A 12865-nucleotide genomic window follows, 5' to 3' on the forward strand; every position below is an offset into this window, starting at 1 on the left:
CAGTAACACTTGCACAGAGAACCATGCGCAGAGCAGCTGAGGGGTAATGGTCCAATATTAATTAAAACTTTATTCTCTTCTTTGTTGAAACACTCTCTAAGCTGGTGGAGAGATGGGGCACTACATCCAATCCAAAATATCATAAAAATCATAAAATGTCTATGTAAAAGAGACGAGACATGTTTAATCATTTTGCTTTTGATGTCAAGAACCGCATTTAGATGCTCATATACTGCTCTCACTTGATGTTTTTATCCTGGCAAGAAAACATTCTATTCCCCACAAGAAAGCACTTCTGCATGCTGAGCCCCCAAAGAGAGCGACTGTGACCACCAGGTCCCCTGGGGAAGCACCTGTGACCACCAGGCCCCCACTAAGGAGAAAACAGATGACCCCAGAAAATAACCCAGAGACTCACAAGGCATGCTGTCTTGACACCTTTGCCTTTCCCTACACAAAGGTTAGTACCTCTTGAGTTTCCTTTTCACTTTCAGATCACTTTCTCAAATTGAAATCCCTATTATTTGTTTCCATTTAGCAATACACTCTCTGCGAAAAAAAAAATATATATATATACAAAAGCTGTACACTATTGAACATTAGTACCTTTAAGGTATATTAGTACCAAAGGTGTAAATATATTTCTGGTTAATTTGATTTGATTAATGTGGAGTTATCTGACTGTGCAATCACAGTGTACACTGTGCTAATATGAAGCAGCGTAATGTTTATAAGATAACCCTTAACCTAAATGTGTTAACATGTAACATTCTAACAAAAAGAACAGGTTTAGCATCTTATTTAATGCTATTAACCACCATTTTGAGCCTGACCATTTTGTTTCACATCCAAACATATATGTGTTTGAATAAATAACCGTGTGTTGGAAACAGAAATGACGTTTGGAATTTCCTGGAAAAATAGGCATTAAAATGTGTCTGGTATAAACATTCTGTGACACTTCAAGAGGACAGATTTTCTCTGTTTTTAACTTCTAAGGGATTATTAAATTAATTTCATATAGAGGTGTTACAACAACTTTGAGAACTGTGCATCTGCCAATGCTGTTTTTGATAAAAATATGTTCTGACGAAGATGTTTTAATATGTCCGACCATGTTTTTTGTCATACATCCTTGTGCATTTGATCTTGTGCTGAAAATTCTGCAATAAGAATAAACCCAACACAAACAGTTATAATATCCTTAAATGCTATTACATAGTTAAGAAGTATTCTAAAATATCTTTATTTGCTGTCTGTCTGATGTTGAATCTAATTACTACACATCACTGTTATGCTACATTATATAATTGGTTTATACTCGAGTGCTTATTCACAGGTGCAAAAAAATTGAACATTTCAGAGAGTACCTGACCTGAATTTTTCCACTGTGTATACAATAGTACTACAGCCACCTGTGCAGGTCACGTGACAATCACATCATCTGAACAAAACCCGGGTGTCTCAGGGCATCACAAAGAGAACAACAAACCTGCTGTGAACTTAACTTTGAAAGTTTCTTTGACATGAGCAATTGGGGCCATGCTTCAGGTTACTTCAAATATTCCATGTGCCCATTTTGGCTCTACAAATCTGAATGTGGAGGATGGCAATAATTCACAGTATGCAGACCGGACAAACTGTGGCAGACTCCGTTCCCGATCTCTTTACAGCTTTGAGGAGACAAAACACTCAGCGGGAGAGACTGACAAGGACAGAAGCCACATAAGACCTCGATCAAGATCATTCTATATTTGTGACACTGATGATGCAGGAAAAGGTCATTTTAGCAGAAGCAATTCTATGAGACCAAGAGCAAGATCACTACACAATGAGGATGGGAAAAGAAACCCTGGTGGGACATGTATCACTGCAAAGCCTCCGATCAAAAGATCTAAAGGAAACTCAAGCAAACAGGCCAGCAAGGATCATAGAGGTGTGTGAGTGAGATCTTTTTACCATTTAACAATGTCACCTTTAAGTAGTGTTGGGTTAAACTACAGTAGTCAACATTGAAGTGGATCAAAACCTTTCATCAAAGTTGTCCTAAAACCAAAACAATACATTTCATGTCTTAAGACAACTTTGATTAACTTTTTTGATCTACTTTAAATGTTGACTACTGTAGTTACTGGTTACATGTAACGGAATTACGTTTAATTAAAATGTGTCATTTAATTGCAGTTACTTATGAAAATTTGGATGATTACAAAGGGGGTTATATTTCAGTATTTTCACACACAGATTTGATTGATTTCTTTCCCAAATTGCATTGACTGCTCTAAAATATGAGACACCGATGTATCAGGAGATTTGGACACAGAATAGGACACATCCTTATTTGATAACGGTTTTATTTCCTATTTGGTTTTATGTATATGCTTTATTCTTCTAAGTTTAACAGTTTAACAAAGCATTGATAGATATATAACTATATCTCATTATTTTAAATCTGTATGTAACTTCAGAACAATATTAAAGTAGAACAAATCAAAAATTAAATAATATTGATGTTAATCATATTAATGGCATGTTTTGCAGAAATATGGACAAAATCTCACAGTAGTTTAGCTTTTTTATATTAGGTTTTATTTCAAAGTTGTATTTAGTGGTAACAGTAGTAATAGAAATGAACATGTTCAATTCAATATCCAGAATCAACTGATAACCAATATGTTATGCACATTTTAAGCATGCCTAATTCAAACTAACCTAATGTAATATCTAACTAAATTATAAAATAATCAGTTAATACAATCATACACTTAAAAAAAAAGGTTCCAAAAGAAAACACAGCAATGCCTTAAAATTCATATTTTCTTGACCCTGGTACATGTTTCTTGTTTTGTTTTGTTTGAAGAAAGAATTTTTTAACAATCTAAAGAACCTTTTCTCAACTATAAAGAACATTTAGTGCAATGGAAATGATATTCATGGAACCAAAGATGCCAATAAAGAACCTTTTAATAGTGATACCAAGGATTTTTGTACTGTCAGATGACAAGATCAAAAAATTTGATTAACAAGTTATTTTCAACAAATATATTTACAAATTAGGGGTTTCTATGGTTGGAAAGATAAGTTATAATATTATTATTCAACTCATAGTGCTGCAGTTTTTTTAACTTTTGAGCAATTCATCATTTTTACAGGAAATAAGGGAAGTTTAAAGGGTGTACCCATGATGACCATTTCAGAAGTGGATAAGTGGGAGATAAGCTCTTCTTCTGGGATGAAATATGGTCAGTATGTAGACTGGGAAAAGATTGACCCAGAAGCAGCCACCCGTTATCGAAAGATAATCTCAAGTGATCATAATAAGCTCAAAACAATGGGCCGTACAGGATTTTGGTCCATGCCTCATACTCTCAGAGCCAAGGCTTACCAGCACATCATCCACAGCATCGAGAGCACATCCACCACTGCCGATGTGAACACCTACCATGGTTTAACTGGGAAACATTTCGGGGAATTTCAAATAAGCACACACCCTTTTCCAAAGTTTATGGAGGATGGGGAAATTCCCAGATACTGCCTTAACAAAGCAGGTCTGAATTCAGTGAAAAAAATTCTCATATGTATAAACCACCATTTTCCTGATGTCAGCTACTGTCCCATTCTGTCCGCTCTGGTGTCTCTTCTCTTGCACTTCAGTGAGGATGAAGCCCAGTGTTTCCATAGTGTTTGTTCCCTGATGTCCTACACAGATCCTAAAAAGCGTTACATCGACCAGACTTTCCTCACTTCACGTGCCTCGTGCATGACCTTTGGAGACCTTGCTAATAAATACTGCAGAGGAATCCGGAAGCTAATAGCAAGCTCTCACCAGAACCTGTTTGAGTTCTACTCTGACTGGATCATGTGGATCTTCGCCGATCTACCTTTCACATATGCTATCAGAGTGCTGGATGTCTATCTAATGGAGGGCTACAAAGTTTTATACCGGGTAGCTCTTGCTCTACTCAGCCTTTACAAGGTTTCTGTGTCTTCACGAGTGGCCCACGTCGATGACTTCAGGCAGGACATGAAGAATTTTGTGCAGAATGTGGGACGGCACAGCACTATTGACGCTCTGCTTAAGAGGGCTTTTAGTATACAGCTGCCCACACGCAATGAACTGACGTATCTCTTCAATGCCAACAAGGATGCACTAATTCATAAGGACATCCACAATAAGAGGTGAGGGGTTTGTAAGGTCATTATTTATGTTCTCCATAAATAGGGGTTCAAGCGTGTAGTGTTGAAACCGTATTGTAATTGTTAGAATGGGCAAGGATCAGCAATCTCCATGTAAAACTGATCAGGCAGATGAAATTGTAAGTCATAGAAACTTGAAAATTTGGAGGGATGGTAGTACTTACACCATCTACAACATCACCAAGGCTTGCCCCAATTGGCCTGATGGGGGCTGAACAGTGATCAAAAGAACAAAATCGTTCATAACTTGTAAAACGTTTGGCGCAAGCTCAAGTGTCTTATGTCGTTGGAGTCCCAAACACACGCCTTTTTTGAAGAACCTACTTTTAGGTTTTTCGGAACCAATCCAGGAAGATCAATAATTATCAATAATTATCAAAAAAAGCTGACCTTTCGACTCACCGTCGCAAAGGGATGCCAAAACTTTCGAAATAGAATGTTAGCTTTTACTAAAATGGCTATAACTTTTGAATGGAATAAGTTCCCTTTGCCAATCTCAGAACACGTATGTAAGAGCTGAATCTGCGGTCATATGAAAAAAGTCACAGAACTTGGCCACGTATATACAGCTATACAGTAACTACATAACCGTTTCAACATGAAAATCAGTTTGCAGGCCTTGGCTCAAAGTGCCACTAGTGTCCATGAGGACATTTACATCTCAAAAACCATGGCCGTCATTTGCAGATGAAGTTTGAGGACCTATTAGACAAGGTTAACAGAAGTCGATTGGAACAAAACTTGGTGGGCCTGTTTGACTCACGGCCCTAAAGGTCTGTGAGAAATTTGAATAGACCTCTTCATTCCAAACATTCAAACCATTTGTTAAATAATTGAGAAGATGAAAAAAACTATGTTTGCGAACTAGTCCTAGGTTTTTCGCTCAGTCTTAAATATTTGCGTCAATAATTATAAAGACAATCTACCCTTTGGGAAGCTATAATGGGGCTGTTTAGAGAAGTGACCTGTTCAAATATACTCAAAAGCCTATAAAGCCTAAATGAAAGCTCAAAACTTTATAAAACATGGTGAGCACATGCCACATGTGATTCTAAACAAGCATGCAAAGTTTTAGGGAGATCGGACCACAAATGGCACAATAACAGTCATAGACATCATATTTACCTTTGATTACCTTGATTTGACAAAAATGCTTTTTTAATCATTGATTTAGGTGGTCTTTTTCCATATGTGCTTAAATGCCTTAAAGTGCTTAAAACTTGGTAATTGCTGTATTTAATTACAAAAATGTGCTGAATTCTTATTATATATAAACTGTATTTTTGATATTGACAATAAACTGCAACTGCAATCTTTTTTTTCCCCTAAGCTCATACCAAGCTATGGATTTTCGGGCCTTCAGCTCCTCTGTAGTGACTGAAACAGAGATGAGGGTGGTCTGGGCCTGGATTCCAGAGCGATTTGCTTTATTCAGTCCTGTGCAGCTATTCAGTACAAATGTTGATGGCAGAAGTCTCTCCTCGTAAGTTATTGTGATTCACAGGGGCACTTACTTGAATTATACTATCAATATACAGTAACTTTATCATTTAAAAATATTATTTAATTAGTTAAAATTGTTACTCCAGTCTTTAGTACAACATGATCTTTCAAATATCATTCTAATATGCTGATTTGGTGCTCAGGAAACATTTCTAATTATTAAGTTGAAAACAGTTAATTAACAGTTATTAACAGCTGTTAATATTTTGTGGAAACCGTGATACATTTTCAGGATTCTTTGATACATATAAAGTTAAACATTTTGTAACAATGTTTTTACTGTGACTTTTGACATGTGCCCTTGCTAAAAAAAAAAAAAAAAAAAAAAAAAAAAATATTACTGATCCTAAATTTTTTAACATACATAAAATATTGCGCTTCAAATTAAAATATACATATAAAACAACTTTTCTTATTAATTATTAACAAATCCAGAAAAAAATAATCACAGGCTCCAAAAAATATTAAGCAGCACAACTGTTTCCAGCACGGATAATAAAAGTAATAAATCAGCATATTATAATGATTTCTGAAGGATCACGTGACACTTAAGACTAGAGTAATGGCTGATAAAAAATTCAGCTTTGCATCACAGGTATAAATTATATTTTAAAGTATATTAAAAAAGAAAACATTATTTTACATTGTAATAACATTTTGCAATATTACTGTTTTTTTCTGTATTTTTGATCAAATAAATACAGCCTTGACAAGCATAAGAGATTTCTTAAAAAAAAAGACAAGTTTTACTGATTCCAAACTTTTGAACAGCAGTGGATTTTTTTCTTCTTCTAGGTTTTATTCCAAAGTTGAGGGTCGCGATCCAACTGTTCTACTCTTGAAAACTGCAGATGAGGAGGTATGTATGCATTTCTCTTTATATGAAATATTACAGAAATACTGAAATCTCAGTACTTTTGTGTAGTTTGACTTTCTCATGCTTGGTCTCATGGCAACACAGGTTTGTGGGGCTTTCTTGTCCTCTGATTGGGCTCAGAAGAATAGTGATGAAAAAGGATTTAAGTTCTTTGGCACAGGAGAGTGTTTTGTTTTCACTGTAAGTCTACATTTGTCATCTGATTCAATTGATTTGTCATGCTTTGAACTGTATGTTGCACCAAAATATGATTTGTGGTACATAACAAATCATTTCATTAATAATCAAATCAACTTTTCAGCTACGACCAGGAATGGAACGATATCAGCGTACAGTGCTGCAGATCTCTGGGATGTCTGACAAATGTGATTCCTCTCAACAGAAACAAACTCTCTCCATTAGCTCTCTGATAAGCACTCTTGTGGACAGAACCACCGGAAGGTCCCCACTCTGTACAGTGTCAACCTTCAAATTCATGGCAGGAGATGATGAGACACTCTTTATTGGTGAGCTGCTGTTTTCATCTCAAAAGACATCAGTTATTGCCTATTGTTATTATAAACAACTTGGTTGCCTCTCAGGCTAATATTTACATGCCCTAAATGCACATTTGACCTGCAAATGTGTGAAACCAGAAAAATCCTGCTCAAGAGTGTGTGTTCAATGCTGTGTTCACGTGTGTTCACGCTACCTGTGTGTCAACATTACTGGGAAAATTACAGCTCCTGCCTTAATTTACACTAAATATTGTGTATACACTCTTTTACTTACGGCTCTTTTTGTGTGGTCTCTATCCTGCAGGTGGTGATGGTGGCCATGCGTTGCACCTGCAGGCTGATCTGACAGCTGGCTGTTCTGAACGCTGTGATACGTTTGAGAGTCCACCTCTCTGTAGGGGATACTTCAAGATCCGGTCTCTAGAGGTGTGGGGTATCCAGCACTCTTTGTCTGTTCCACCGCTGCTTTTACAGTGAACACAACTACTTTTTTATATCAAAGGTCACACTGCCAAATGTCATCGTCAACAAAGCAAGGGACAATAAAGCAGTTTTTTTTGGACTGCAGTGTAGGACTACATGTATATTGCTGTGCTATTGCAGTATGAAAAAAAAAAAAACATGTAAATTTAAGATCGAAATTTCCACAATATTATTTATTTACATTTTCAAAAAAAAAAAAAAAAATTATATGACTTGTTAGATTAATTTAACCTTGTGGTCTTGTTGTTCATTGTATTTCTGGAATAACTCAAGTTTGTAAAGACAGTATTTGACTAGAAATTTTATTGTAAATAAAATATTGTGATCTTTTACACCAGGAAGATGCAGGTGAAAATAAACCATGGTGGTGGTCAATCAAGTGGACATGAAAATCAATGTGTAAATATTTAAATGAAAAGTGAGTAAAAAATACTGAAGCTTGTTGCACAAAATCAGTTATAATAGCTAAGTTTGAATTTAGTTTGCGCAAACACAGTTTTTTGGGCTCAAGAAGGTGGACTGGGTTATAGTTGTGTTTATACTAATCTTGTTAATCTTGCTCTACAGCAGGTTTTATTCTGGGTAAGCAATTGCAAATCCAAACTGAACCAGTCAGCTATGGGGAAAGTGACATCCCTTGTAGAAAAGGTAATAGATTTAAAATGCATTTATTTTATACTAAGTATAGTTCAAGTCTATTAACATTGCTCAACAGATTGCTCGATACTTACTGATATAAAAATTGTAATTAAACTTTGTTTGAGGTACTACTTGTACACAATGCACATTTCTTAACATTAAGCCTAAAATATGTTTTAATGCCACTAGTGATGAGGATTGTATGATCTTTAAATGATATAAATATTTAAATAATATAATATTTGAATAATGTTTTAAAATGCAAAATATTGAAAGTGTTCCTAAAGTACACAATCAAATATACTTAAGTATATCTATAGTTGGCCTTTAGCACTACTTCCGAACAATTAAAGTGCATTAAGTACAAAATTAGTTGTTCCAGTTTAGCAGACTTTATGTTAGCTGTAGTGCTGGTTAGACAAGACGGTATCCAAATAACAAATACTTAATATAAATCTTCAGGAGAAATCACGGGAAACATCCACACACATAGACTAAATCAATGACCGACAAAGGACTGAAAACTCGGACAGACTTATAAAGACAAACTAATGACAAGGACAGGGGAAAGCAATAATCAGGGACAAACCAACTTCAACAGAATAACAGGGGGAGACAAAGGGAGAAACCAAAATAGAGCAGTGCAAGAACAAGAAACACAAGGATACATATAACATTACTCCCCCCTCCCGGTAGGTGTGTCTCGCGCCGTAACAGTACCACCGGGGAGGGAGGGCGGGCGCCCATGAAGCCGCTACAGGACAGGAACTTGGCGGCCTGGGAAAGCCTCCAGGGTGGATCAGGGAGCCATGGCGGATCAGGGAGTTCAGGAGGCCATGACCAGGCAGACAGTTCGTGAGGCCATGGCGGGTCAGGGAGTTCAGGAGGCCATGGCCGGACAGACAGTTCGAGAGGCCATGGCGGGTCAGGGAGATCAGGAGGCCATGGCTGAATAGACAGTTCAGGTGGCCTCAGCCTTCGGCCTGGCCATGTAGGCTGTGGACCTATGCCCCCCCCCAAAATATTTTCTTGGGGAAATTTAGGGATTTAGAAGGGCCCTCTGGCAAAGTGGGTTCTGGAGGGAGCACTGGAGGAGCGGACACTGGAGGGCACTCTGGAGGAGCGGACACTGGAGGGCGCTCAGGAGGAGCGGACACTGGAGGGCGCTCAGGAGGAGCGGACACTGGAGGGCGCTCTGGGAGGCTGGGCGGAACCAGCGGAAGCTCAGGAAGGCTGGACGGGATCAGCGGAGATTCTGGATGGCTGGACGGGACCAGTGGAGATTCTGGATGGCTGGACGGGACCAGCGGAGATTCTGGACGGCTGGACGGAACCAGCGGAGACTTGGGACACTCAGGAGAGAGGATTGGGGCCGTAAACGCCATTGAGAGCGCCACGTCCATAATATTCATAATTTCCATCCTGGCTGGAGACTCAGGCTTGGTGGCCATTTTAGCCGAGGACTCAGGAACGGCGGCCATCTGGGCCGGGAACTCAGGAACGGAGGCCATCTTGGCCGGGAACTCAGGAACGGAGGCCATCTTGGAAGGGAACTCAGGAACGGAGGCCATCTTGACTGAGAACTCAGGAACGGAGGCCATTTTGGGTGCCGACTCATGTGTTGCAGCCACCTTGCGTGCAGACTCGGGCGTTGCCGCCATCTTGCGTGCAGACTCGAGCGTTGCAGCCTGTTGTGCTGACTGCGGTACTGGGCTGAGGGAGACTATGGAGCTTTGGAGGATGTCGGGTTGTTCAGGACGTGGCAGGTGGTCTGAGCTGTTGGAGCGGTATATGGCGGTTCTTGGCTTCGGGTGAGCTGGTGCGATTTGGCGTGCTTCTGAGGGGGCTGGACGATGCATCGGACTGACATTCTCTATTTGTTCTATCTCGAAATTAGAGCAGTTTAAATAAAGAATGATATTGACCAATTCGACAAACAGGAAATCGTGAACAGAGAGATCGCAACGAATAGTATCTTTGTCCAGCCCCAACAGAAACACGATGCCGATAGAGGCGTCGGGCCAGCTCACCTGATGGTATAGCTCAATGAAATCCGCCACATACCATTCCAACTCTCGTTAGACGAGACGGTATCCAAATAACAAATACTTTTAATATAAATCTTCAGTAGAAATCACAGGAAACATCCACACACATAGACTAAATCAATGACCGACAAAGGACTGAAACCTGGGACAGACTTATAAAGACAAACTAATGACAAGGACAGGTGAAAGCAATAATCAGGTACAAACCAACTTCAACAGAATAACAGGGGGAGACAAAGGGAGAAACCAAAATAGAGCAGTGCAAGAACAAGAAACACAAGGATACATGTAACACTTTAGGTATACCATAGTTTACTAAAAGTAAAATAGCAAGGTATTTTAATTAGGTGTATAATAAATAAATGCATTTGTATTATACTTAGCATTAAATAAATGTATTTTAAATACATTTTAATATATTTATTTTTCACCAGGGATATCTGACACAGCAGAACAGGGTGGGTAACACTACCCCCAAAATCCACTGTCCTGAAATTTTTTTTAGCTCCAACCATAATCAAACACACCTGAAAAATCTAACCAAAGTCTTTTTTTTCCCCAGAAGGGTTTACTAAAATTACAGACAGGTGACATTTATTTTATATACTTAAGAATTCTATATTACATATACTATATACTTACAGCACTACACATACTCATTACTATTAGTGTTCATCATCTGTTTTTGATTACACCATTACTGTTTTTAATATTTATACCATATGTACATCGACTTAACATACAGTAGTCACCACTAATAAGCTACTAAATATATTGTAGTAGCCTACTTTTTTTTTGTACAGCTGCTTTGCAACGATTTGTATTGTGAAAAGCGCTATACAAATAAACTTGAAACTATGCCCTTAAAGGAGTAGTTCACTTTCAGAACAAAAATACAGATAATGTACTCACCCCCTTGTCATCCAAGATGTTCATGTCTTTCTTTCTTCAGTCGTAAGAAAATTATGTTTTTTGAGGAAAACATTTCAGGATTTCTCTCCATATAGTGGATTTCTATGGTGCCCTCGAGTTTGAACTTCCAAAGTGCAGCTTCAAAGGGCTCTAAACGATCACAGCCGAGAAAGAAGGGTCTTATCCAGCAAAACGATCTGTTATTTTCTAAAAAAAAAAAAAATACTTTTTAACCTCAAATGCTTGTCTTGTCTAGCTCTGTGTGTACTCTGTGTATTCCGGTTCATTACAGTTAGGGTATGTCGAAAAACTCCCATCTCATTTTCTCCTCCAACTTCACAATCATCCTACGTCGCTGTTTTACCTTTTTTTGTAAATAGTGTTTGATCTTATTTGCACATTCACTTTGTAAACACTGGATCAGTACTTCTGCAGCGATGTAGGCCAATTTTGAATTTGGAGGAGAAAATGAGATGGGAGTTTTCGACATACCCTAACTATCATGAACTGGAATACACAGAGTTCATGCAGAGCTAGGCAAGACGAGCATTTCAGATTAAAAAGTATATAAATTGTAAATGTTTTTAGAAAATAACTGATCGTTTCGCTATAAGACCCTTCTTCCTCAGCTGGGATCATTTAGTGCCCTTTGAAGCTGCATTTAAACTGCATTTTGGAAGTTCAAACTCAGGGGCACCATAGAAGTCCATTATATGGAGAGAAATCCTAAAATGTTTACCTCAAAAAACATAATTTCTTTATGACTGAAGAAAGAAAGACATGAACATTCTGGATGACAAGGGGGTGAGTACATTATCTGTACATTTTTGTTCTGAAAGTGAACTACTCATTTAATGATTTACACAAAAGCAATTATATTTTATTAACATGCAACTTTTAATTTAAAAGAATGCTTTTAGAACAAATGTTTTAAAATGACTAATTTGACATGTTTTCATTCATAGGCTACTCTTTGTGAACATACAAATATAGTATTACGTAAAAATAAAATAAAATAGCATAAACAGCTTTTCTGACTATGAATACGATGAATGAATGAATGAATGAATGAACACATAAATAAATACCCACCTACCTATTAATCATCACGATATTAACTAATTTCAGTGCCTAAAGTTATTACAGACAGCAAGCTCACTCCCATTCACTTGAGCAGTGTTTCTTTTGCCAGAGAAGATAAGCGAATTTACTTTTCCACATGTCTATCCCCGAGGTAATCATCTGACTACCTAACATTTAATCAGAATCTTTAAATATGTCATGAAAAGTAACTGTCGTGTAAAAATCTTAAATCGTCGTGGTGCATTATGGACATGATTGAGCGCAGTAACGTTAGTAGGTTTCGGACAACACAACAAGCTGCTATCTATCTATCTATCTATCTATCTATCTATCTATCTATCTATCTATCTATCTATCTATCTATCTATCTATCTATCTATCTATCTATCTATCTATCTATCTATCTATCTATCTATCTATCTATCTATCTATCTATCTATCTATCTATCTATCTATCTATCCTCATTCGAACAATTCAGATGAATCGATTCAGTAAAATGAATGAATTCTCTTCCGCTACTAAGCAACCAGTCCAAACACAACGTGCTACTGTTGCCTGGATACATGTGTTTGGCTCCAAAAGCCAGCAGCATTTTCGACTCATTTTTACTCTACAAGTTATCACA

General features: G+C 37.6%; 1 protein-coding gene across 1 annotated transcript; it reads left to right on the plus strand.

Moving 5' to 3' along the window:
• Nucleotides 1-1542: 1542 nt before the first annotated feature.
• On the plus strand, nt 1543-7551 carry LOC141347520 (TBC1 domain family member 24-like). The gene is made up of 7 exons (XM_073852529.1): nt 1543-1936; nt 3153-4179; nt 5528-5680; nt 6496-6559; nt 6662-6757; nt 6879-7083; nt 7379-7551. Exons 1-7 carry the CDS (start codon nt 1543-1545, stop codon nt 7549-7551), a joined length of 2112 nt encoding a protein of 703 aa, XP_073708630.1.
• The last annotated feature ends 5314 nt before the right edge of the window (nt 7552-12865 follow it).

Source organism: Garra rufa, chromosome 12 (assembly GCF_049309525.1).
Source record: "Garra rufa chromosome 12, GarRuf1.0, whole genome shotgun sequence".
NCBI classification, from domain to species: domain Eukaryota; kingdom Metazoa; phylum Chordata; class Actinopteri; order Cypriniformes; family Cyprinidae; genus Garra; species Garra rufa.